Source organism: Mus caroli, unplaced genomic scaffold (genome assembly GCF_978045245.1).
Source record: "Mus caroli unplaced genomic scaffold, Mus_caroli_1 scaffold_1, whole genome shotgun sequence".
NCBI lineage: Eukaryota > Metazoa > Chordata > Mammalia > Rodentia > Muridae > Mus > Mus caroli.
Window position 1 is genome coordinate 169,409,042 of NW_028227256.1, and position 27,950 is coordinate 169,436,991.

A 27,950-nucleotide genomic window follows, 5' to 3' on the forward strand; every position below is an offset into this window, starting at 1 on the left:
TTACATGGTGCAATTTAAGGAAGAGTTCTGGTTCCTCTTCTTGGATCCAGACTAGAAATTGAGGGTTGAGAGGGCTTGAGTTTAGGATAAGAGATACATTACTCCTCCTGACTCTCAAGCAAGATCTTGAAGAGAAATCCCTCCACCCAGAGTCAACAGCGGTCCGTAATGGTATCCAAAGAAGCACAATGCATTCTAGCCTGTAATGTGACCCACACAGCCAGCCCTCTAATCCACAAACACACATTCCTCCTGTTCACACATATAAATGCATGTCCTTCAGGCAGTCCTAATGTAAATACCACCTGAACCTATGCATCATCGCAATACACCTTCTTCTAATGCAAACAGCTCAGGCATATACATGTATGCTAACCTTAGCACATACCTGAACGCAGTGGTTTTATGAATCACTAGCTATGCTTTGAGTAATATGTGGAATGTTTTATTATTGTGCATATGGTGTTTGTATCAGCATGTGTGCTGTTGAAGTACGCGTGCAAGCCCCTACCTTGGAAACCTCTTCAATATCTCTCACCATAACCTCAGGTGCCCAGTACCAGCTCTGGGGTCCTTCTGTATAAAACACTGCTTTTCTGTACCTATCCTTTACGTACCAGAAAAAGCCTAAGAAAATTCTACATTCCACTGTTCTCTGGACTTCAGAAGTGATATTTTTTCTCCAGGCAGAACTGGAAAGACATTTCTCCCTGTTAGTCCCTTAACATTCAGATAGAATCATTTAACAGAGGCTACCCAGCTACACAGAATGAAAGACAGTTCACTGGGCTATACACACATGCTCTGCAAGCACCCACCTGCAAACACACTAGAGCACACACATGTAAAACCCACAGAACCCTCCAGAAAAGTAGACTCCTCACCTTCCTGGAAGGCCGGACTACTGAATATACTGTACATTTTTCTTGTGATGTGGAATCAGAAGGCTAATGGAGAAAAAAAAAGTATTTCAGAAATATTGATCAAGTATAACCCTTTGCCTCAACTGTGCTTAAATAGGAGCTGTGAACTCTGCTCATCAATGAGAAGAAGCCTGGGACAGCTGGGGAGCAGGGACTGGAATTGGTCCCATTGTTACTATCAGTAACCATCACCACTATTTGTTATATGCTTAGTCTATTTATACATTTTATTTCCTAACCCTTATGTTATTCCTTAAAAAAAAAAGGAATGTTCCTTCTGCCACAAACAAGGATACATATTCAGGAGAAGGAGGGAAAGAGAAAAAGGACGAATGAGGAGAAAGAGGAGGAGAAAGAAGAAGACAACGATGACCCCAGTACACAGTAGAGGAAGAATTCAAACCCAAAAATTTCCAGGGTTTCCTTAACAGTTCAATGCTCCATCTGGTAAAGTCTTCCTTCTCTAGACCTGAGATACATGCTCATCATGGCAGCAACCAACCATCCTGGGTAAGATGCTCTAAAGGAGGAAGCTCACTCTCATCAAGCACCCAGATCAAGAGTTCCTCCTCAGATGTATTCAGACTATTTTCTCAGGAGCCCAATGCAGTCCACTGCTAAAGCCAGCGGACAGGCAGATGTTGGTCACTCTTAGGAGGGATTTCTTTGTGATACAACTTTGCTAACAAGATGGGGGTTTGACTGTTCCTGAACTTGGTCCTTAAAGAGGGGAGGGGAGGAGATGGAGGAGGAGAGGAAAATCAAATGAGAACTGAAGAACAGAGGTGGGGAAGAAGAGAAGGGAGGAGAGGAGAGAGGGGAGAGGAGATGGCAGGGAGAGCCGGTTTTTATCAGAAACCTTCCACTGCCGTCCATCACTAAGCCTTTTCCCTTGAGAGGGAAACACCTGAAACTGGTTAGCAATGAAGTCATGCTATCTGCCAATATTACAGAATGTCTTTCTAACCCATACAGGAACATCTCTACCATCAGGAGTTAGAGGCATGGCAGGAAGAGGAAGGATGGAAATTGAGAAACTGTTTGGCTCAACTTTCCTACTATTCAGCTATGTGCCTTGAACACATCAGTTAACCCGAGTCTTACTTTCCTCATTTATAGACATCAGAAGACAGTCAAGTGACATTTATTTAGAAAATGGCCATTACTATTAAGTCCAAATAAGATTTTTTAAAAGACCAATCCACATCTATTCTTTGCTTAATAGAGATAATGATTAATGGTACCATTAGGATAATCAGTATAAGGACTCCAGTTTTTTGAATCAGAGGATAAAACATAAGCTGAATCTATATCGAAGTTCATTTTCCTGTAGACAACCTGGTCTAGATTTCTGCTAGGCTTGAAAGAATGAAAATCACTGGCAAGACACTCCAAGTGTACTGATCATTTCAAACAATATGCTGAAGCACTGTGACTGTGTTCTGGGCCCCAGGGAATACCAATGTCTCATTCTCCCTTCAATGGTGTGTTTTAAGTGAGGGTTAAGAAGTCCTGTAGACGGGAATAGGATGGGTTAAAGAGGCTGGAGGGTACCTTGCACTGGATCATAGAGTACATGGCGCCTCTATCTCCAGGGTAATTTGGCTCTGGCATCTGCTCCAGCACCTGCTCTGGCACAGAAAAAAGTAAAGGGACATAAAATAATCTCTGTCTATGCTCAGGCTGAGCAGTGAGAGATATCACAAAAGAAGAGGTCTCCAGGAGGAGAGGGGTGTAAAACTGGGAGAGATTCATTATCAAACAACCCAGAATGAGAGGAGGTGAGAAGTATGATTGGCAATGGACATGCAGCAAGGAACAGCCCAGGAACCAACAACCTGACAGGTTCCCTGTCTCTCCCTTCCCTTTAGTAACTCCTTGCCTTCCCTTTAGAACTTCCTTCCCTTTGCTGACTTCTGAGTGAAAGTTGCCAGCAGAACCACTGACAGTGGGCAGAGCTCTCCTCAGACTTGGGGTCTGAACCTTTCCTCTTTAGGGCACTGAAATTCAGAGGGTTCAAATATTCTAAAAATGTGGCCATCATAAGGCTCATCTCTAGATCCAGTCTTCATGGTCCGCTTACCCTTGGCCTCAATCCAACTCCAGAGCAGAGTGAGAACCTGGGTTCTCTGACCTCAACAAGGTTAGAGAGCAGGTGGCCCTTCCTTCTTCCCTCCCCTCATGTCTGCTCCTTGGGCAATTACAGATAGAAGTATTCCATTTTGCATGCCCCCATGTACATAGTGCCAAGTGGGGCTCTCATGGGGGTCAGGAAGGCTAGGAGAGTTCAGTAGCTGAACTCTCCAGAAGAAGCAGAAAAGCAGAAAATCACTGGCCCTTCTTGGCAGCTAGAAGTCAGCAGGAGATTGCTGCTTTGATCTTCTGTCTAAACCTGTACTGGCTATTTTTGTGTCAACTTGACACAGCTGGAGTTATCACAGAGAAAGGAGCTTCAGTTGAGGAAATGCCTCCATGAGATCCAACTGTAAGGCATTTTCTCAATTAGTGATCAAGGGGGAAAGGCCCCTTGTGGGTGGGACCATCCCTGGGCTGGTAGTCTTGGGTTCTATAAGAGAGCAGGCTGAGCAAGCCCGGGGAGGCAATCCAGTAAAGAACATCCCTCCATGGCCTCTGCATCAGCTCCTGCTCCCTGACCTGTTTGAGTTCCAGTCCTGACTTCCTTTGGTGATGAACAGCAGCATGGAAGTGTAAGCCGAATAAACCCTTTCCTCTCCAACTTGCTTCTTGGTCATGATGTTTGTGCAGGAATAGAAACCCTGACTAAGACAAATTGGTACCAGCAGAGTGGGGTATTCCTGTGACAACCTGACCATGTTTTGGGGAGGACTGTGGAAGGACTTTGGAACTTTGGGCTTGAAGATCCATTCGTTGTTAAGAGCTCTGTCAGATGTTGTGTAGGAGCTTGGAAGATAATGCTGAGAACAGTGCAGAAGATGGAAGCCTGGTTTGTGAAATTTCAGAGGGAAAATTAAAGACTCTCTTCAGGGCCATTGCTGTTTTTATTGTGAAGATTTTGTAGTTCTGGTTAGCTGGGGCTGAAGAATCAGCTGTGATTAACAAGATACCAGAACTACTAAAGCAAAAACTTTGCATTACTGGGACTATTTTTTTTTTTAAAGATTTATTTATTTATTATATGTAAGTACACTGTAGCTGTCTTCAGACACTCCAGAAGAGGGCGCCAGATCTCATTACGGATGGTTGTGAGCCACCATGTGGTTGCTGGGATTTGAACTCTGGACCTTCGGAAGAGCAGTCAGGTGCTCTTACCCACTGAGCCATCTCACCAGCCCCTACTGGGACTATTGATACTGGTTAGCTGGAGCTAAGAAATTAGCGGTGATTAAGAAGAGACCAGCATCGTTGAGGTGACATCTTCTGGGAAGTGTTTTCTGAAAGCACAAAGAGGCTGTGTTCCAGAGATAGGCAAGGTTGTACTCCTTCTGCAGTGGGACTTGGTAATGTGTAAGGGTCACCCAGGTGGTACTGGTTTTGAAGGCATGAAGGGGCCATGCAGAGGAGCTGAGGCTCGGCACTGTGAGAGGCCATGGAAGGCCATTGGTGAAGGTGCAGCCTCTGTTGCAATTGAAGGCCCAGGACTGAAGGGGTCATGCAGTGTTTTGGAGATGCCAGTACCACGAGATGACCACCAAGAGCAGCAGCAGCAGTGGAGTACAGGCATCTGGAGCCCAGAGGACGACGTGTGTGCTACAAAGGGCATGGCTGGAGAAGTGACCCAAGCCCTTGGAGGAGCCCAGAAGATCGTGAGTTGGATCCCAGACGTTGGACGGTTAGAGATTGATTTTTGCTTTGATTGTGACTGTGCCCTGATATTTTCCCCCTTGAAGGAAGAAACTGTTTTAGTGGAACCCACAGTTAAGAGACTTTTAATTGTAAAAAGACTTTGGATTTTAAAAGAGATGTATATTTTAAAGAGATTGAAATTTTAAGAATATGTAAAGACTGTGGGACTTTTAAAGTTATTTAGATCTTGGGGATGAGTAAGAATGTAAGGGTTGAGGCTTACTAGTGATGTGTTTGTGTGTCAAGTTGACAAGGGGTCAATTGTACTGGCTATTTTTGTGTCAACTTGACACAGCTGGAGTTATCACAGAGAAAGGAGCTTCAGTTGAGGAAATGCCTCCATGAGATCCAACTGTAAGGCATTTTCTCAATTAGTGATCAAGGGGGAAAGGCCCTTTGTGGGTGGGATCATCCCTGGGCTGGTAGTCTTGGGTTCTATAAGAGAGTAGGCTGAGCAAGCCAGGGGAGGCAAGCCAGTAAAGAACATCCCTCCATGGCTTCTGCATCAGCTCCTGCTCCCTGACCTGTCTGAGTTCCAGTCCTGACTTCCTTTGGTGATGAACAGCAGCATGGAAGTGTAAGCCGAATAAACCCTTTCCTCCCCAACTTGCTTCTTGGTCATGATGTTTGTGCAGGAATAGAAACCCTGACTAAGACAAAACCGATGTGAATTGTCTCCAGAAATACCTTCTAATACTGATTCATCTTCTCCCTCATTTTCTTACTCCTTTTCTTCTTTTTGAAAAAGTTCTTAAACAATAGGGTAGAACCAGCTCTGGCTAATGCACAAAGGAAAGCTGGCCCTGAACGCGGAGTCTTTACGGTTTATATAAGGGAAGGCAGTGGTAGACACACTCTGCCCTTTGCTATGGATTTCTACTGAGTTCCACCCCTTGGCAGAACCAGTACAGCACCATGTGACCCCTTCTGCCTAGTTCCCATTTTCCCTGTCTCTTTCTTTTCTCCTTTTCCTCTTTGGGTAGAGCCAGGAAACTGGTGGAGAAGAAAAGGTAGAAGGGAGCTGAACATCACCTCAAAAAAATGCCTGTCCAATTCTCTTTGTCCCCTCCCATCTTCCTGGACTGCCGAGGGAGATCCAGAGTCCCTAGAGCATCCTTGTTGATCCCTGCTGGCTCGTGAGTCCTTGACATATTCATATGTTGTCAAAGGTTCCTTAGGGCTGAACTCTGTGGAAGAAAATAAATACTAGAACTTCAGAAACCTTCAGAAGATTTCCTGTCCAGGATTCCACTTTGCAACTCACACCTCTAACAAAGATGGTCTCGATTTTAAAAATGGCTCTAGAAAACAGTCAGGTTAATGCTCTTGCCAAGATACATAAAGACCACAACAGAGCAATTACCCATGACATAAACCCTCCACCAATCTAGGAAGTCACCAACCAAACCCAGCACCTTAGATAAATCAACATATTGGGGACCATGCTGTAAATATACTCGGCCCACCATAGATAGTGTGAACAGGGGGTTGTAGACTTTGGTTGCCCTCCCCAACCCATATTCACACATATCCAACACCTCTCCCATGAAAAGAAGATGCTGTGTTTAGAGAATAGCCCATGGACACAGGGTCAACCCACTACACCTGAAACCTCAAGCAACAGCATCCCTTCAGGAGCCTTCTACTTACGTAACTGCTTCCTCTTCTTAGTCCACACACAGAAGCAAATGATGGCCCCGAGAAATCGTGTAACTGGAATCACGATGATCACCCCAAAGGGCAGAAATCTGAATTCTGAGGGACACAGACGTTAGGAAGACTGAGTACCCACTGTCCCATATGTTAGCTTCAGGAACTATCCCGAACCCACTGTCCTCTCTCATGGCCTGTCTCCTCATGTCCTAGGGACTCATCACCCTTGTCACTCCTCCTCAGTTGGGTGACAAACTGGTCCAACTTATGAATTCCAGAAGACAGGTGCTGCTTACTTACCTTGCCTGAACAAAGGAGATGTTTCCTGTTTCTGAGAGCTAATTCCACCATCTGGTACCTGTAAAACATCTTGTACCACAGCTGCTACTTCTATTTACTGTTCTAACTCAGCAAATATTCACCACAGACCTACTACTACAAGCCTTCCATTTTTCCTTCCTGGTTCTTCCTCATTTGAACTTCTACGTTCACCATCTGTCTTAGACATGGCTACTGATCTGTAATCCACACAACAAGAAGAGAACTGTAAAGAATTTTGCAATACAGGTGCCGGCTAATGAGATTTTCATAAACATTATCTCATTTGATCTTAACAGCAATCTATTGAGATGCCTCTGATTATCAATCACTCCTGCTGCCTAACAGAGAGTTGGAAACTCATAGAAACTAATTAACCTGCCTAGAATCAGAGAACTACAGAAATGATGAAGCAAAGATGGTGGAGGCCCCCAAACCAGTGCTCCTGTTACTATGCCTTCCCTGACTCCTGTTTGATCATTTGCTGCCCATGAAGAACTTAGTTTTGTTCCCACCCCTTGAGGAAAAGTTCATAAAAATAGGGTGGAACCAGTTCTGGCTAACACACAATGGGGAAATGATTCTGATCAGAGATTCTTCACAGTTTATATAGTTTCTAACCATAACACTGCATTTTAACACAAGCTTTAACCTGCAAATCTCTTTTAGGTCCCAGAAACTTGGAACAATTAAACATGTTTTACAGAGACAGAAACTGAAAGTTTGGCTCTTTGGGGACATTTACAATGAAAAGATATTTTTAGGTATCTTGAGATAGGCCAGAGATGCTTTTCTGGGGCAGATGTTAACTACGGTCACCTTGCCTGTCTGGCAGAAGTTTGCTTTTCCTGATAAAAGGCAGAGAGAGGGCTTAAAGAGCAACTATCAGCCAGGTTCATCTTCTCTAAACCTCCCCTGCTCCCTTTGATATGGGAAAGGATCCTAAAGGGTAGCTGTAAGATCCAGAGTCATCTCTTTTGAACTTCCCAGTGACGGTGGTCCTTCCACTGTATTCTCTTTTGTATAACTTTATGTTTTTAAGCAAATATATTGGCAGGGAGATACTTTATAATGTTAGCTTATTACTTCAGGTTTCTCCTTCAGTATCTACACTTTGAGTTAATCCTGTTCGGAACTGTAATTCCACAGAGGAATCCTAGCTCAGAATTCTTGCAGAAGGGACTCCTGGTTCTCTTAGTAGCAAGCTCCTGGGGGCTGAGAGGTCTTCCTGGGCATTTTGCTCTGGCTGATTGCTAAGAAGTTGGAAACTACACTCACTTGGGGGCGTGTCACTGAAGGAAGGAGGCTCAGAGGCACAGGCCATTGGGTGGAATAGTGGCTCAGGACACTGTCATGATGGGGCTACACTTCCTAGCCCACAGCCATGCCAGTTTCCTTAGGCCTAAAGTGACTGATGGTAGACCTGCATGCAGAGTCCAGGCCTGAAGGTGGCACCTGGAATACTTCAGGTCCAGTCCTATGAGAACCTAAGTGTGTTCCAGGAAAAGCTTCTGAGAACCTATTCCTTCAGTTTTTTCAGTGTTTCTCTCCTCTGACAAAGGGGAGACGTACCTGACCACAAGATAAGAAAATGCACTTTATGAAGCCAAACTTAGCATGGTAGAAACCCGAGCCCAAAGTAAGAACCTATGCATATATTCTGCTGCAAATTTAAGGATAGAGACTCTGAGGGTTGGGTTGGGTTGAGCTGGGTAGGTTGGGTTGGATTTGATGAAATGGGTTGAGTGTATAGGATTGGGTTGGGTGGGTTGAGTAGGTTAGGTTGGCTTAGGTTTGGAGGGTTGGGTTGGGTGGTCAGGATGAGATTGAGTGGGCTGGGTAGGTTGAGTTGAGCTGGGTGGGGTAGGGAAGGTGGGTTAATTGGGTTGAGTGGCTGGGTAGGTTGAATTGGGTTGAGTGGCTTGAGTAGGTTGAGATGGGTTGGGATGGGTTGGCTTGGGTTGGGTTGAGTTGGGTTGAGTTAGGTGAGTAGGACTGGGTGGAGTGTTCTGGGTAGGTTGGGTTGGGTTGAATAGGTTGGGTTGGGTAAGGTGAGATACTTAGATGGGTAGAATTATGTTGAGTAGGTTTGGAAGTTGGGTAAGATAAGGTCCGTGTAGTAGGATAGGTGGATTCGGTTGGGTTGGGTTTATAGGTAAACTTGACCAGTTTATCTGTGTCATGCTGATAACACATTAAGCCTTTATCTAATAAGAAGTGGTACAACCTTAACTCAGGATAAGCAATAAATTCAGGACTCTGCTAACTACCTTGGCATTTTCCTGCTGTCCCACTGACAAAGTACAGTGTTATTACCTCCCCAGGGAACTCTCTAGCTTGATATCACTCAGGATAAGACAAGAGAAACTGGGTTTCCAAGCCCTCAAATTAGGAAGACAATGTTCAGGGCATCACAGTGGTCACTAAACAGCTAGCTTTTCCCTGTAAGGAAGGAAACTACTATTTCCAATAGAAGAAGAAGATATAAATCCTCCCAGGCTAAGACAGGCCAGTGCCCCACTGAGGAAAGGCCCAAGTCACTGAGCTAGAAAGCCATGTGACCTGGGTCTCATGTGAATCTGGTTGTGGGATCCCTGCTGTGGGCCAAAGTGCCCCCACTTACTCGAAGGGTCACTCTGACAGCCATGGGTGAAGTTCAGGGTGTGGTTTGCCCAGCTGGCTCTGTTGCTAACGTTGCAGGTATATGTGTGCAGGCTGCTGGCGTCAGTCTGGTTCTCCCAGTGGGTACTATTCCTTTGATTTGAGATCAGCGTGCTCCCTCTGTACAAAGCATAGCTCACATTGTCATCCTTGGGCACCAAGCAGGACAAAAACAGTTGACAAGTCCCATTAGCCCAGGGCTTCCACTGGACCTTCAGGTCAGGTGTCTCAACATGATCTGGAAGCAGAGGTTCTGGTCAGAGAGTTCTGGAAATACAAGTCCTACAGGAATCAGAGGGACAGAGTGGACGGTGATAAAAACTCACCAAGTATAAGAAGCTGGAAGTGCTTAGTGCACACTGTTCCGTTTCTATAGGTGATCTCCAGCAGGTAGTGACCACTGTCTTGCAGCTGAGCTGACTTGATACTAAGAGCAAAATCCCCATAATCAAAACCATAGATATCACTAGAAGCCACAGTTGAGCATCTGGGATCAGAATTACACCAAGTCAGGATCTCAGTGTTTGTGTGTGAGCCCTGTACTTTCTTCTTCCATTGAACAAAAACATCTTTTGTCTGTATGTTGGAAGGCCTCAACCAGACAGGCTTTCTTGAGACACCAACCACTTCTTCAGAAGAATATGAGCAGTCTAGAAAAAAAGAAAAGAAAAAAGAAAACCTTGTCCGAAGGTAACTGAAATAGTATGAGACCTGAGCAGTGTGGGCAGATGCCTGTCCCTTCCTTAAGCTTAAGGACCTGGTACAAGTGTGAGGAGGAGCCCAGAGACCCATCTGTTCCTCCTTGTCCCCAGGCTTCACCCTCCAGTTTGAAGGAACTCACAGACCAACAATGACAGCTAAAATCTCTTTTGAAGATTCATTTTTTAAAATATGTGTGAGGGCTGGTGAGATGGCTCAGTGGGTAAGAGCACCCGACTGTTCTTCCAAAGGTCCGGAGTTCAAATCCCAGCAACCACATGGTGGCTCACAACCATCCGTAACGAGATCTGACTCCCTCTTCTGGAGTGTCTGAAGACAACTACAGTGTACTTACATATAATAATAATAAAAAAAATAGTGTTTAAAATATGTGTGTGTGTGTCTCTGTGTGTGTGTGTCTGTCTGTGTCTCTCTGTGTGTGTGTGTGTGTGTGTGTGTGTGTATGAATTGTACAGGTGAGGGCAGTGTCCGGTAGGCCAGCAAAGTGCACTGGATTCTTTAGAGTTAGTGTTTACAGTTGTGATCTGTCCTACATGAGTGCTAGGCACTGAACTCAGGTTGTCTAGAAGAGCAGTGTGCTCTCTGGAGGGCTACACCATCTCTCCAGCCCCAAACTAGAATCCCCTGATTCTACATGACAGACAAGTTTCAAATGTGTTGCCTGTACTTAACTTCATAAGAACCCCGTGAGTGTCTTTTCCTCATTTTTATAAGTAAGGAATTGAGTTAGAAAATACTTAAGTGGTGGTTAAAGAGATGGCTCAGTGGTTAAGAGCACTGGCTGCTCTTCAAGAGAACCTGGGTTCAATTCCCAGCACCTACATGGCAGCTCACACCTGTCTGTAACTCCAGTCCCAGGAGATCTGACACCCTCACACAGGCATATATCCAGGCAAAACACCAATGAATATAAAATAAAAATAGATTATATATGTTAAAAAAAAAACACTTACGTAACTAACCCCAGCCATGCAGCAAACTGATGAGCAACTGATCTGGCTTTAGAGAGAGATTTTGTTCAGGTTTTTTTCTAATGGAATTTACTGTGGAGTATAGGTACATGCGTATACACGTGCATGCACTTGTGGTGTGGAGAGCAGAGATGGATGTTAAACGTCTTTATCTTTTCCACATTATGTGTATGTGGGGGTGGGGGCACGCTCAGGCTGCAGCACACATATGGAAGCCAAAGGAGAACTTTCAGAAATTGATTCTCTCCTTCCATCTTTTTGGGCCAGGGTTTCTCTTGTCCTGTCTCCTACTCTATGCACTCCAGGCTAGCCTGTGAGCTTCTAGGTGATTCTCCTGTCTCTGCCTCCCATTTCCCCTCAGGAGTGCTGGTATTATGGATGCTAGCTACCACATTGGTTTTTGTGTATGTTCCAGGGATCAAACTCAGGTTGTTAGAATTGTGCAGCAAGTGTTTTGACCTACTGTGCCAGCTTGCTGGCCCTCTGCAGACAGGATCTCACACTGAACCTGAATCTCATTGGTTGATCTAGGCTGCCTTTTTAATGGGTTCTGGGGACTTGAACTCAGGTCTTCTTGCTTTCAGATCAAGTGCTATTACTATCCACTAAGCCATCTACCCAGATGGTTCATTTTGGATTTTGAGACAGGGTCTCACTAAGTAGCCCAGGCTGGCCATGAACTCACTATCCTACTGAGTATCTGGAATGACAGATGTGTTTCCCATGCTCAGTTCCTAGAGGATAATTTTATAACCACCAATGTTATAACCACCACGTTACTGGTGTGACTCACTCCATTGTAATTTGGCTGTCAAGCCCACACACCCTCCATGTTCATATTCTGTAGGATTGGTCCTCAGCTGATGACATTACTGAGAAGTGGTTAGCTCATGGACCTCATCAATCAACTACACAAAGATGGGGGTTGGTCAGTGGGTCACTATGGACACATCTCCCAAGGTGACGTCTTTCCCATTCCTGACTGTGTCTCTCAGCTGCCCAGCTGTTAGAAGGTGAGCACCTTTGTTTTGTTAGATCTTCCCACCATGACACCCCACAGTCCACAGCACAGGAGTAAGCCAACCATTGACTAAGACCTCTGAAATAAGGCTGGAGACATTACCTAGCATGCATGAGGCCCTAGATTCATCCTCAGCACTGCTTAATGCCAGGAATCAGTGGCATACAACAGTACTCTCAGAACTCAGGAGGGAGAGGCAGAAGAATCAGAAATTTAAGGCCATCCTCAGCTACATGGTAAATCAGAGGCCAGCCTGTGCTACATGAGATCTCACCTCAAAAGAAATGGGCAAATAAAAACTCTTAAATAAGCTGAATATAAATTTACCCCATTTAAAAATTGTTCCTCCAGGTATTTGTCATAGTGGCAAAAAAGTCCCAGGACACTGAGGGAAGCATGCATGGCCAGAAATCCTGAACAGTCAGACCCAGTAAAAACAATGCTGAACTCATAGTCTGTCTTGGGCTCTAAAATAGAGCTGGACTCACAGTCCTCTCAAAACACTTAGAGCATTGCACTGTTGGCAGTGCTCGCTAAGGCATAATGTTTACTGTTGTTTTAGGAACCAGATGGTCTCTGCAAGACTACTCACTAAAATGTTAAAGCTGGGCCTTCCAGGTATGTCTGCACTTCCCTGCCTAGGGATCAAGATGTGAGTTAATTAACATGGTGGTGGTAGACTATAACATGGTGGTGGTAGACTATAACATAGTGATGGTAGACTGTAACATAGTAGCAGACTTTAGATAGCTACTTCAGGCAGCCCAGAGCAGTAATTGATGCCCTTAGGTAAAAGGAATCCATGTGGTGCCACCCAGAGGCTGTAGACAATAAGAAAGATAATCTTGCCTTAAAGAGACTGCAGTGTGGAGGAGCAGGGGGTCAGAGAGTGAGGTAAGAGAGAGAGTGATGGAACACACAGGGTTCTTAACAATGTAGCACAGTAAGAAGAAAGGCAGACTAAGGAGACTGAGATGGTGGCTAAGTTAGATCTTCCAGGATCTTCTTCCCACACCTAATTACCTTGATAAAACTTAAGAAGGTCTAGTGGGGACCACAGTGCTCAATCATAACAAAATACAAATATAGAAAGGAACCGTCCATGCCCCATCCACCCCAACTCCAACCAGTCCAGTGTAAGGCGTGATGTCACCACTTTGGGAGTGTGAATGAGTTAAATTCGAGCTTTAGGCTGGAAACCATGTACCAGGCCGGACATGGTCAAACCCACATGCAGCAGAGAGCCCTACAACTCCTACCACCAACCCAATACCCACAGACTGAGTTACCAGACGACATTAGCCCAAGAGGCTGAATGGCCCACCTCTCTCTTATAACTTCGGGTAGCAGGGCAGGAACTAAGACTCCAATAACTGGAGGAGGTGGTAGGCTTCCCTTAGAGCTCAGTGACAGGCCTGTCATAGTAACTGCCAGACCCGAGGAGAAACTGCACCCTCAGGACAAAGCACACACACACACAGACTCTGCATCAGATGAATGGGCCAGATGTGTGTCTTAGCCCACATCACCCCCAGATGTGGCATGGTCCTCATACATCCCTGAAGCTGTGAAACTCAAGCATGACCCAGGTTAGCTCTCATATGACCCAGGTTAGCTCTCACAGACTGACACAAGGTTTCAAAGGCTTTGCCAGTTTCTCCTGGGTCTTACACATGGCCAACTCACATCAAGCAATAAACATTCACCCAGAATTTGACTCAGTCGGGATTTAACTGGCTCCCTACTCCCCTACACTACATAAAATGTGCATCCCAGTACTCTGGAGGTTGTTCCTGGAGGATCAGGAATTCAAAGTTACCCTTGGATACTTAACAAGTTTGAGGCCAGCCTAAGACACATGAGATCTTGTCTCAGAGAGAGAGAGAGAGAGAGAGAGAGAGAGAGAGAGACAGAGACAGAGACAGAGACAGAGAAAGAGACAGAGAGAGGAAAAAGAAGAAAGGAAGGAAGGGAGGAAGGAAGAATATGAGGAAGAGACACAGAGAGAGGGACACGGGAAGAGAGAGTGAGAGAGAGAGAGAGAGAGAGAGAGAGGAAATAAAGGAAACACACCTTGTTGCTAAGGACATGCATCACCTGGAAAATGAAAGATTAGAATAAAATTTTCAGTGAAAATGGAATCAAGAAGAGAGTAGTCACCATTCTATCTAAAAAACAAACTTTAAGTATTTACCAAAAAAAAAAAAAAAAAATCTAGGTATAAATAGAACTAAAGAAGTGAAAGACCTCCGTAAGGAAATTTACAAAATATAATGGAAGACGTTGGAAAGAACAAAGGAATAGAAAGACATACCCCATGCTTGGATTTGAAGAACCATTAAAAGCCATATCAAAATATCAATGATATTCTCCACAGAAATAGAAAGAAAATTGTGGGAATGCATACATAATGTACATGCGGGTCTGGGCATATGAATGCAGTTATGCCAAGCAACCAGAAGGGGGCGGCAAATTCCATCTTTGTGCTGGGCGTTACTCTAGAGAAAGGTTTCCTGACTTCAGCCCTAAATATTAAGGGCCAAGAATACCTGGCTATTGGGAGGGAGTTTGTGCTATGCATCACTTAACTGCATCTCTGGCATCTGCTGACTAGATGCAAGTGGTACCCTAGCCTCTGTCATAACAAACAAAAATGGCTTCAGACCGTGCCAAATGTCCCCCGAGGGAAAACCGTCCTCATTGAGAAGCACAATTCTGGGCACTGGGGTGTACCATGAGGAAGAGCATCAGGATCCCTTCCCTACCCCCACCTCACTCCAGTAAATCTCACATTCTGGTTGGAGTGCATGCTGTAAACAAGCAGAAAAATAAAATAAGACTTCTCAGAGAAGCCTGAGTGCCATGATTTTAAATTTAAAAAAAAAAAAAAAGCATTTTAATTTGAAAGGTGACACCAGAGCACCTGAAAATTTCTTTAGATTGAGAAAACCTCCGAGCTAGCCTGTGCCTGAGTGAGAAAGCTCTGTAGCCAAGGCAGAGGCTATCAGAAGAGCATTTCCAGGACATGAATCAACTAGTTCAAACCCTCTCCAGTAGAGAACCCAAGCAGAGGGCACGAACCTATTGCAGACTTTATTTTTCAATCTTGGGAATTAAACCCCAGTCCTCATGGCAGGAGGGAGGGGGGATAAGCTCTCCTCCCCTATGCAGAACATCAGAGATAAAACAGCCAGGACTAGGGAGAGACATCTGGTCGTGGGATTGGCAGCGTTGGTAAAGAAATAGACACGTGTCATAAAGCTTCAACTCCTAGAAATGTGGCAATGCCCTGTAAACTATGGAAGGAAGAGGGCAAGGAAACAGATAACACTGTAGAGCGCATCTCAGTGAGTGGGTTGGAGGAGAGCTTTTGATTGGCTGATCCACAGGAAGTTAGATTTGTTCCTCTCAGATAACAGGTGGTGAAGGGGAAGATCTGAGGCACCCAGGGCTGATAATTGATCAGCAATACCAGCTACACGAAGAGTCAAGAGTAAGGTCCAGTCAAATAGAAGCTGTGTCGATGACATGCAATTCATCAGCCTTGTGCTGAGCAGAAAGATTTGGGGGCCAAACTCCATCCCACACAAGGCTGAGATGATAGATGGATCCTGGGTATTTCACAGGAAAAGATGGCACGAGCAGCCAGCAGTGACAAATCTAAAGACTCTGAGAAAAGCCCCAGACAGCTTGTCACTGAATCAAACTCTACGGAGCAGGGCAGGATTTCAGATAAGGAAAGGAGTTCTGATGAAGGAAAAGGGCGTGATTAACTCAGAAGGATGCAAAATGAGTGACTGAAAGGCAGGACCACCCAGCATCATTGGCTGGGGCACGATGCATCTTACTAGCTCAAAGGCAAGGTTGGAAGTTCAGCCACTGTGCACATCAAGGAGGATGCCTGGGTTGCTCAGTGCTAGCTAGTATGATTGTCTCCCTATACCTGTAGGTAGTGTTTTTATCATTTTTAAAAAATTTTAATATTTTTTATTATATATTTTCTTCAATTACATTTCCAATGCTATCCCAAAAGTCCCCCATAGCGCCCCCCACTTCCCTACCCACCCATTCCCATTCTTTTGGCCCTGGCATTCCCCTATATTGGGGCATATAAAGTTTGCAAGTCCAATGGGCCTCTCTTTCCAGTGATGGCCGACTAGGCCATCTTTCCATACATATGCAGCTAGAGACAAGAGCTCCGGGGTACTGGTTAGTTCATCATGTTGTTCCAACTATAGGGTTGCAGATCCCTTTAGCTCCTTGGGTACTTTGTCTAGCTTCTCCATTGGGAGCCCTGTGATACATCCAATAGGTGACTGTGAGCATCCACTCCTGTGTTTGCTAGGCCCCTGCATATTCTCACAAGAGACAGCTATATTTGGGTCCTTTCAGCAAAATCTTGCTAGTGTATGCAATGGTGTCCGCGTTTAGAAGCTGATTATGGGATGGATCCCTGGATACAGCAGTCTCTAGATGGTCCATCCTTTCATCACAGCTCCAAACTTTGTCTCTGTAACTCCTTCCATGGGTGTTTTGTTCCCAATTCTAAGAAGGGGCACAGTGTCCACATTTTGGTCTTCATTCTTCTTGAGTTTCATGCGTTTATCAAATTGTATCTTATATCTTGGGTATCCTAAGTTTTGGGCTAATATCCACTTATCAGTGAATACATATTGTGTGAGTTCCTTTGTGATTGTGTTACCTCACTCAAGATGATGCCCTCCAGGTCCATCTATTTGGCTAGGAATTTCATAAATTCATTCTTTTTAATAGCTGAGTAGTACTCCATTGTGTAAATGTACCATAATTTCTGTATCCATTCCTCTGTTGAGGGACATCTGGGTTCTTTCCAGCTTCTGGCTATTATAAATAGGGCTGCTATGAACAGAGTGGAGCATGTGTCCTTTTTACCGGTTGGGACATCTTCTGGATATATGCCCAGGAGAGGTATTGCTGGATCCTCCGGTAGTATTATGTCCAATTTTCTGAGGAACCGCCAGACTGATTTCCAGAGTGGTTGTACAAGCTTGCAATCCCACCAACAATGGAGGAGTGTTCCTCTTTCTCCACATCCTCGCCAGCATCTGCTGTCACCTGAATTTTTGATCTTAGCCATTCTGACTGGTGTGACATGGAATCTCAGGGTTGTTTTGATTTGCATTTCCCTGATGATTAAGGATGTTGAACATTTTTTCAGGTGCTTCTCTGCCACTCGGCATTCTTCAGGTGAGAATTCTTTGTTCAGTTCTGAGCCCCATTTTTTAATGGGGTTATTTGACTTTCTGGAGTCCACCTTCTTGAGTTCTTTATATATATTGGATATTAGTCCCTTATCTGATTTAGGATAGGTAAAGATCCTTTCCCAATCTGTTGGTGTTTTTTTTTGTCTTATTGATGGTGTCTTTTGCCTTGCAGAAGATTTGCAGTTTCATGAGGTCCCACTTGTCAATTCTCGATCTTACAGCACAAGCCATTGCTGTTCTATTCAAGAATTTTTCCCCTGTGCCCATATCTTCAAGGCTTTTCCCCACTTTCTCCTCTATAAGTTTCAATGTCTCTGGTTTTATGTGAAGTTCCTTGATCCACTTAGACTTGACCTTAGTACAAGGAGATAGGAATGGATCAATTCGCATTGTTCTACATGTTAACAACCAGTTGTGCCAGCACCATTTGTTGAAAATGCTGTCTTTCTTCCACTGGATGGTTTTAGCTCCCGTGTCGAAGTTCAAGTGACTGTAGGTGTGTGGGTTCATTTCTGGGTCTTCAATTCTATTCCATTGGTCTATTTGTCTGTCCCTATACCAGTACCACGCAGTTTTTATCACAATTGCTCTGTAGTAAAGCTTTAGGTACGGCATGGTGATTCCAGCAGAGGTTCTTTTATCCTTGAGAAGAGTTTTTGCTATCCTAGGTTTTTTGTTATTCCAGATGAATTTGCAGATTGCACTTTCTAATTTGTTGAAGAATTGAGTTGGAATTTTGATGGGGATTGCATTGAATCTGTAGAATGCTTTTGGCAAGATAGCCATTTTTACAATGTTGATCCTGCCAATCCATGAGCACGGGAGATCTTTCCATCTTCTGAGATCTTCTAGAATTTCTTTCTTCAGAGACTTGAAGTTTTTATTATACAGATCTTTCACTTCCTTACTTAGAGTCACGCCAAGATATTTTATATTATTTGTGATTATTGAGAAGGGTGTTGTTTCCTAATTTCTTTCTCGGCCTGTTTATTCTTTGTGTAGAGAAAGGCCATTGATTTGTTTGAGTTAATTTTATATCCAGCTACTTCACCAAAGCTGTTTATGAGGTTTAGGAGTTCTCTGGTGGAATTTTTAGGGTCACTTATATATACTATCATATCATCTGCAAAAAGTGATATCTTGACTTCATCTTTTCCAATTTGTATCCCTTTGATCTCCTTTTGTTGTCGAATTGCTCTGGCTAGGACTTCAAGTACAATGTTGAATAGGTATGGAGAAAGTGGACAGCCTTGTCTAGTCCCTGATTTTAGAGGGATTGCTTCAAGCTTCTCACCATTTACTTTGATGTTGGCTACTGGTTTGCTGTAGATTGCTTTTATCATGTTTAGGTATGGGCCTTGAATTCCTGATCTTTACAAGACTTTTATCATGAATGGGTGTTGGATCTTGTCAAATGCTTTTTCCGCATCTAACGAGATGACCATGTGGTTTTTGTCTTTGAGTTTGTTTATATACTGGATTACGTTGATGGATTTCCGTATATTGAACCATCCCTGCATCCCTGGGATGAAACCTACTTGGTCAGGATGGATGATTGTTTTGATGTGTTCTTGGATTCGGTTAGCAAGAACTTTATTGAGGATTTTTGCATCAATATTCATAAGGGATATTGGTCTGAAGTTTTCTATCTTTGTTGGGTCTTTTTGTGGTTTAGGTATCAGAGTAATTGTGGCTTCATAGAATGAGTTGGGTAGAGTACCTTCTGTTTCTATTTTGTGGAATAGTTTGTGAAGAACTGGGATTAGATCTTCTTTGAAGGTCTGATAGAACTCTGCACTAAACCCATCTGGTCCTGGGCTTTTTTTGGTTGGGAGACTATTAATGACTGCTTCTATTTCTTTGGGTGATATAGGGCTGTTTAGATCATTAACCTGATCTTGATTCAACTTTGGTATCTGGTATCTGTCTAGGAACTTCTCCATTTCATCCAGATTCTCCAGTTTTGTTGAGTATAGCCTTTGGTAGAAGGATCTGATGGTGTTTTGGATGTCTTCAGGATCTGTTGTTATGTCTCCTTTTTCATTTCTGATTTTGTTAATTAGGATGCTTTCCCTGTGCCCTCTAGTGAGTCTGGCTAATGGTTAATCTATCTTGTTGATTTTCTCAAAGAACCAGCTCCTTGACTGGTTGATTCTTTGAATAGTTCTTCTTGTTTCCACTTGGTTGATTTCACCCCTGAGTTTGATTATTTCCTGCTGTCTACTCCTCTTGGGTGAGTTTGCTTTATTTTGTTCTAGTGCTTTTAGGTGTGTTGTCAAGCTGCTAATGTGTGCTCTCTCTAGTTTCTTTTTGGAGGCACTCAGAGCTATGAGTTTTCCTCTTAGAAATGCTTTCATTGCGTCCCATAAGTTTGGGTATGTTGTGGCTTCATTTTCATTGAACTCTAAAAAGTCCTTAATTTCTTTCTTTATTCCTTCCTTGACCAAGGTATCATTGAGAAGAGTGTTGTTCAGTTTCCACATGAAGGTTGGCTTTCTATTATTTATTTTGTTATTGAAGATCAGCCTTAGTCCATGGTGATCTGATAGGATGCATGGGACAATTTCAATATTATTGTATCTGTTGAGGCCTGTTTTGTGACCAATCATGTGGTCAATTTTGGAGAAGGTACCATGAGGTGCTGAGAAGAAGGTATATCCTTTTGTTTTAGGATAGAATGTTCTGTAGATATCTGCCAGATCCATTTGATTTATAACTTCTGTTAGTTTCACTGTGTCCCTGTTTAGTTTCTGTTTCCATGATCTGTCCATTGGTGAAAGTGGTGTGTTGAAGTCTCCCACTATTATTGTATGAGGTGCAATGTGTGCTTTGAGATTTACAAAAGTTTCTTTAATGAATGTGGCTGCCTTTGTATTTGGAGCATAGATATTCAGGATTGATAGTTCCTCTTGGAGGATTTTACCTTTGATGAGTATGAAGTGCGCCTCCCTGTCTTTTTTGATGACTTTGGGTTGGAAGTCAATCTTATCAGATATTAGAATGGCTACTCCAGCTTGTTTCTTCATACCATTTGCTTGGAAAATTGTTTTCCAGCCTTTCATTCTGAGGTAGTGTCTATCTTTTTCTCTGAGATGAGTTTCCTGTAAGCAGCAAAATGTTGGGTCTTGTTTGTGTAGCCAGTTTGTTAGTCTATGTCTTTTTATCGGGGAGTTGAGTCCATTGATATTAAGAGATATTAAGGAAAAGTAATTGTTCCTTCCTGTTATTTTTGTTGTTAAAGTTGGCATTCTGTTCTTGTGGCTGTCTTCTTTTCGGTTTGTTGAGGGATTACCTTCTTGTTGTTTCTAGGGCGTGGTTCCTGTCCTTGTATTGTTTTTTTCCTGTTATTATCCTTTGAAGGGCTGGATTCGTGGAGAGATAATGTGTGAATTTGGTTTTGTCGTGGAATACTTTGGTTTCTCCATCTATGTTAATTGAGAGTTTGGCTGGGTATAGTAGCCTGGGCTGGAATTTGTGTTCTTTTAGTGTCTGTATAACATCTGTCCAGGATCTTCTGGCTTTCATAGTCTCTGGTGAAAAATCTGGTGTAATTCTGATAGGCTTGCCTTTATATGTTACTTGGCCTTTTTCTCTTACTGCTTTTAGTATTCTATCTTTATTTAGTGCATTTGTTGTTCTGATTATTATGTGTCGGGAGGTATTTCTTTTCTGGTCCAGTCTATTTGGAGTTCTGTAGGCTTCTTGTATGTTCATGGGCATCTCTTTCTTTAGGTTTGGGAAGTTTTCTTCTATAATTTTGTTGAAGATGTTTGCTGGTCCTTTGAGTTGAAAATCTTCATTCTCATCCACTCCTATTATCCGTAGATTTGGTCTTCTCATTGTGTCCTGTATTTCTTGGATGTTTTGAGTTAGGATCTCTTTGCATTTTACATTTTCCTTGATTGTTGTGCCGATGTTCTCTATGGAATCTTCTGCACCTGAGATTCTCTCTTCCATCTCTTGTATTCTGTTGCTGATGCTCACATCTATGGTTCCAGATTTCTTTCCTAGGGTTTCTATCTCCAGTGTTGCCTCATTTTAGGTTTTCTTTATTGTGTCTACTTCCCTTTTTAGGTCTAGTATGGTTTTGTTCATTTCCATCATCTGTTTGGATGTGTTTTCCTGTTTTTCTTTAAGGACTTCTACCTGTTTGATTGTGTTATCCTGTTTTTCTTTAAGGACTTCTACCTGTTTGATTGTGTTATCTTGTTTTTCTTTAAGGACTTCTACTTGTTTGATTGTGTTATCCAGTTTTTCTTTAAGGACTTGTAACTCTTTAGCCATGTTCTCCTGTAATTCTTTAAGTGAGTTATCAAAGTCCTTCTTGATGTCCTCTACCATCATCATGAGATATGCTTTTAGATCCGTGTCTAGCTTTTCCGGTGTGTTGGGGTGCCCTGGACTGGGCGAAGTGGGAGTGCTGGGTTCTGATGATGGTGAGTGGTCTTGGTTTCTGTTAGTAAGATTATTACGTTTACCTTTCACCATCTGGTAATCTCTGTGGTTAGTTGTTATCGTTGTCACTGTTTAAAGATTGGAGCAGACTCTGTGTTCCACTCACCCGAACTCTCAAAATACTGTGGCAGGTGTCGTGGGTAGCTGGCGGGTGTCAGCTGACCCTGAGCTCTAGCTACCCCAGTGCTGGTCCAGCCGGAAGAGGCCTGTGGCCCTACTCAGGCCGGTTTTCTGCTTCCCTAACTTATGCAGTCTCAGGTCCCGCACACAATTGGATTGGAGCAGAAGCTGTGTTCCACTCACCAGAAATCTTAAGATCCTGTGGCGGGTGTTGTGGGTAGCTGGCGAGTGTCAGCCGACCCTGCGCCTAGGTACCCCGGTGCTGTTCTGACCGGAAGAGGCTTGTGGCCCTCCTCAGGCCGGATTTCTGCCTCCCCAACCAAAGCAGTCTTAGCTTTTTTTTTTTTTTTTTTTTTTGGTTTTTCGAGACAGGGTTTCTCTGTATAGCCCTGGCTGTCCTGGAACTCATTTTGTAGACCAGGCTAGCCTAGAACTCAGAAATCTGCCTGCCTCTGCCTCCCATGAGCTGGGATTAAAGGCGTGCGCCAATGGAGTCATCAGGAGCATTGGGTCATGGTTTCCTTAGGGTTACTATTGCTGTGACATAACACCATGCCCAAAAGCAGAGGGAAGGGTGTATTTCACTCCACAGTTCCATAATAATTGTCCATTATCAAAAGCACGGTGGGCAGGAGCTCAAGCAGAGCTGGAACCTAAACACAGGAGCTAGTACACAGACCAAAAAGAGGCGCTGCTTACTGGCTTGCTCCACAGGGCCTGTCCAGCCTGATTTCTTATAGAACCAAGGACCACCAGCCCAGGGATGGCGCCAACTCCCAATGAGCTGGAACCGCCCAGATCCATCACTAATTAAGACAGTGCCTCACAAGTTTGCTAACAGCTGATCTTATGGAGGCATTTTCCCCATCGGGACTCCCACCTCTCTCATGACTCTAACTTGTGTCAAGTTGACATAAAAGTAGCTATTACAACTGACCCCTTGTCAAGTTTACACATAAGCACATTACTTTTCAATTAGAGTCGTTCTCATTCATATATCATGGCATATTGATATTAGTATCACAATAATTAGTATTACAATATTAGTATCATAATAACAAATTCAAATATGTTAAAAGTTCACTCTCTTTTAAATATTCAATCTCTCCAATAATCCAAAATCTCTTTTAAAGGTTTCATCTTTCAGCTGTGTGCTCCTAAAAAAAGTTAAAATTAAGTTAAATACTTTCTCCAGAGTGAATAATATGGGCACAGTCACAATCTGAATAAGCAAAGCCAAACTCCAACAGTGTAGATAACTAAACGTCCAGTTATCTTTACCCACTCACGATCATCTGGGTTCTTCCAAGGGGCTTGGGTCACTTCTCCAGCTCTGCCCTCTGCAGCACACACAGCTTGACTTCTTGGCTCTGGCTGGCTCAGCTCCACTGCTACTGCTGTTCCTGGTGATCACCCCATGGCACTGCCATCTCCAGAAACTCCTGGCTTCTCTTGCTAAAAGTGAGCTGCGCTTTCACCAATAGCCTCTAGGAGGCTCAACAATAGCCTTTAGGGGGCTCACCAATAACCTCTAGGAGGCTTACCAATAGCCTCTAGGGGGCTCACCAATAGCATCTAGGGGGCTCTCTTCAGTGACTCCAGCCCTGCCACACAGTGCTGAGCCTCCATAGCTCTGTCACAGCCCTTCATGCCTTCAAAAACCAGTACCACCTGGTGACTCCTAGGCTACAAAGCTGGTTACCAGAACAAAGTACAACCTCTGATGCTTCAGCTGGTACAGGTCAGGACATAAAGGTATAATGATGTTGGCGAACAAGAAGACTGTGCCTTCCTCTGCACCAGGGTATTAGATGAGGCTGCTCAGAGCAAGTGGTTATATGCTGCCATTAAAAGAAAACCTCAGAATCAGCCTAGTAGATGGAGAAAGGAAGAGGGTGTTACAGGCAAAGCAACAGCATGGACCAGTTGCCAACGCTGGTCTAGGAAGGATTTTAGCAAAGCTTTCTCCAACATGTTTAGAATGTGGAGAGGTGTCTCAAAAAACTGTGAGAGGTAGCACAAATATCTAAGGATGGTAATCTAAAAATATACATACAGTACAATAAATAATAATAAGTAGAGTCCTGTGTAAAAACAGCAGATCAGAGACCTACAGAGAACACAGTTCTCTGCTATTACACAATTAAATATGGACGATACAGAACAAGAAGTATCCTTAACTATTGTTAGTTCTTCAAAGTCAAGAGTGGGGCCAGGTGGTGACAACTCACATCTTTTTAATCCCAGCAGTTGGGAGGAAGAAGCAGATGAATGTCTGAGTTCAAGGCCAGCCTGGTCTACACAGTGAGTTTCCAGGACTACCATGCCTACACAGAGAAACTGTCTCAAAAAAAAACCCATAGAAAATAGAATAAAATATTAATAAATAAACAAAGTTTGGGATCTGTAGCTCTCATTGATGCTACCTTGTACTGAGGGCACTTACTCAATTATACCACTATATTTTATTTTCAGGTAAATAAACTGAATGGGTTCATATAGCTAATCTGGCTTTGTCTATAAATAAAAGTAGGGCTAAGGGGGCTAGCAAGATTACTCAGAAGTTAAAGGTGTATGCTGCCAAGGCTACAACCTGAGTTCAATCTCCTGGACCCAGGAAGGAAATAACGAACTCTCAAAGATTGACTTCTAACCTCTACTTGAGCATGATGGCTCAGGAACACACACACACACACACACACACACACACACACACACACGTACACACCGACACACACCAAAGTAATTAAAATATATATATTTAAAAAAAAGAGAGAAACTAGGCTGAGGATGTACCTCAATTAGCAGAGTGTTTGCACTGAAGCCCTGGGTTGGACTCTCAGCATCACATGATACAGGTATGGTGACTCACATTAATAATTCCAGTACTTAAGAGTTGAAGGTAAGAGGATCAGAAGTTCAAAGCCATCCTCAGACACATAGCAAGTCTGAGATCAGCCTGGGCTGATGAGACCCTGTCTAAAGGATGGGAAAGTTAGGCAACCCCACAGATATCTTGACAGATGTTGGTTTGTCTTTTTCAGATGGGAGAAAACTAAGAGTGGGAAGCTAGTACTGGCCCAAACCGGAACAATGGGAGGTAGGAACCACATTCTCTCCACAAGACTGTGTGCAGGATCAGACAAGGTGGGAGACACTGGGGAATTGTGGGTAGGATCGAGAAAAATCCCTAGCCAGGCTTCCATTTTCTGAAAGGTTTTCAGCCATCAGCAGCTGAACAAAACCTTGGAAAGATGATTACAGTTTAGTATCACCTATGGGATGATAAAGACCCCACAGACCAGGACAAAGAAGGCAGTTCAGAAGGGAGTGGCCGCAGCCAGTTCTGGTGGTCAGGGACTCCACAGCCTTGGGGGCTCTTTTCCAGTGGTTTAGACAGGATGAGGTAAAATATTAAGTCTATAGAAGAAGAATGGGGGCAATTTGATGGACTCTACTGCAGCTTGGGAGGAGTGAGGACAGTTGATCAACTCCAGTACAGCTTGGCAGGGTGCAGGGTGTGCACCAAGGAGAAAGAATGGTGTATGGGGCTGACGGTCTGACTGGTCAGGGGTCACCCGTGCTCACACACCGCAGCCATCAGAGTCAGCCCAGCTTTTTCTAACCAAGACTTACTGGTCACCGGAAGTTGGGAGGCCTGAGTCCTTGAGGGGGTTGGGGGGCAGGGGAAAGTCTCTGATGGCTGACGCTAGGGGTGGAAACAGGGGTGGAACAGGGGTGGGAACAGGGGAATAATCCCACCAGCCTGCAAAATGATGTCGAGGTCCCCCCCCACAGCTGGGCTTGTGCAATGAGGTTTGGGGGCGTGAGGGTGGAGGGAACAACAGATTAGGTCAATAATGCTGAGAAATGAACAGAGCCGGGTGAGCTCTAGGCACCACAAGCAAAGGCAAACTCACAAAATAATGAGTATCCTGCAGAGGTCACAACCCATTTCTTCCTTAGCTCTGACCTGACTGACCACCTCCTCTCCTGTCTGCAGGCAAGCTGATTGTCCCTGTCTGTCAAAACTGGCCTGGCGGTGTCCCTTCCCATTCCCACTCCACGCAAGTATTTGCTTTCTCCTAGATAACTTTACTACTATGCCTCTCACTCAAACTCCTATTTTTCTTGCTTTTCTTTAGGCTATTTCTGTGCATGGATTGGTTCACTTTCTTCGTTTTTCTAAGCTCTTACCACACTAAGACAGTCCCCTGTCTCCCCACCTAGAAGAATCCTCTCAGATTCCCTTTCAATGTACCCTGACTGACAGTGCCAGGGCCTCTTCTGCCTTCCCTTGGAGTTGGTATTATACACACCTATTTTCCTGACTGGAAGATTTTCATGGGTAAAATCTGGGGGTAGGATTTAGTTTAGTTAGTAGGGCCCTTGCCTCCCATGACCAAAGCTCTGTCTTATAGGACAGCCTAGAATATAAGAGATTCTATCTTTAAAAACAAAAAATTGACCTCAGCTCAACTGTTTCCTTGCTAAATTTTGCCTAGTTCTCATAACATAGTAAGGTCATTGTGAATATGATAATTAATTCATGACTGGCTCTGCTATAGGGGTTGCATGCAAAATATCAACGAAGTTATCAAGCCAAGGGCCCCTTGGCTTTGGCCTTTTGCTTTGTGGGCTCTACGTCATTGCAATTTCATTTCCTGTTCACAGGCCCTCAGAACAAAAAGCCAGTTGCCCTGTTGCAACTTGAAATCCCATGTAGTAGATGGCTCAAGCATTCCTGAGACCAATTCAACAACACCCGGTAGAATATAGACGCTTAGCCCCCATGATGTGACCTTGAAGGTGTGCTGCTGTGTGACAGAAAGGCTCACGGCACTACTGTAAAACTATTTTAAAGATACAGGTGCTCATCCACAACAGAGAGAGCAGAGGATGGTGTAAGCCTGGCATGGAATTGTCTTATCTCACCCAGAAGCATGGCATGCAGGGACTGGAAACTCCCATCAAAGAGATAAGCTACATAGACAAACCTCATGGAAATGTCAAGCAAAAGAAGTCAGGAGCCCATACCATGGGATACCATGTATATCAATGCAAAACTAATCTGTGAGATTTGGAGTGAGAATATTGCTTATGTTTATGGGTAAGACAGTAGACAATGAGTGGACATGAACACACGATTGTCCCAAAGTCACCTGAAAAGTGACTTACTGACACGTACACTGATTTGCAGATATCACACTTCAGTAAGAGAGGTTTGTCAACATCATTTGGCTGCCCCTGGGGTGACCTCTACTGAACTAGAGTCCCTTTGAGTCCTTAGCCAAAATCTCTTCCTCATGAAGAGATTCCTCCATTCATGCCTCCTTTGAGAGGAGGTGAGGTGAGCAGAAGCTGAATGCAAATGAGTCTGGCCTGCTAGAGTGACTCCCTGGGTCCCCTCCAGCACAGTGACATCTAGAAACCAGTCCCTGAGAAATGCAAGGCTCAACCCAACCCACCCAAAGTGGAGCAGTGTCTGTGCTGACTCGTGAGACCCCGCCTGTCCTTCCTTCTTTCCTCTGCCTTACCTCACCCAGACCCAAAGCATCCAGGGACTCCTCACAACTCCCAGCCCATCCTTTTCTTTAGAATGGACATGGATTCTGTGGGGAAGGTGACAATGACAAGGCAGTGTTTGGGCAAAACTGGGACGGGATGAAGGAAACAGCCCTAGCTGGTGATGAAACCACTCCCAGAGCGAGAAAAGGGAAGGCTAATGCACACTTCGCTCCAGGGAAGCCTTGCACACACATCACTCCAGTTTTCCACAGTTTTCATACAGACTAAACTCCACCCACTTTATAATGGCTGGAGGGTCCTGGACACCTTCTCTAACCTTTCCTCTGGTTTTCCGTGTTCCAGGTGACTATCGAGAATGGCATAATCAGAGGCTCTGAGTTCTGATCTCCCTCACACACTCATGTACCCATGGGTCCAGGCCCCATCCCACACCAACACAAAAATCCTTACCTTGGCCCTGATGAGCCCTGAGGAGCAGAAAGGTTGTGAACAGGACAGCTTGCCCCAACAT

General features: G+C 44.1%; 1 protein-coding gene across 1 annotated transcript; it reads right to left on the reverse strand.

Annotated features, from left to right (window-relative positions):
* Positions 1-27,950, reverse strand: LOC110296414 (natural killer cell receptor 2B4-like). The gene is made up of 8 exons (XM_085834904.1): positions 27,890-27,950; positions 9,707-10,030; positions 9,343-9,618; positions 6,399-6,503; positions 5,781-5,935; positions 2,478-2,549; positions 885-947; positions 1-51 (listed from the first exon to the last, which is right to left on the reverse strand). The coding sequence occupies exons 1-8, from the start codon at positions 27,948-27,950 to the stop codon at positions 1-3; spliced, it is 1,107 nt and encodes a 368-aa protein (XP_085691030.1).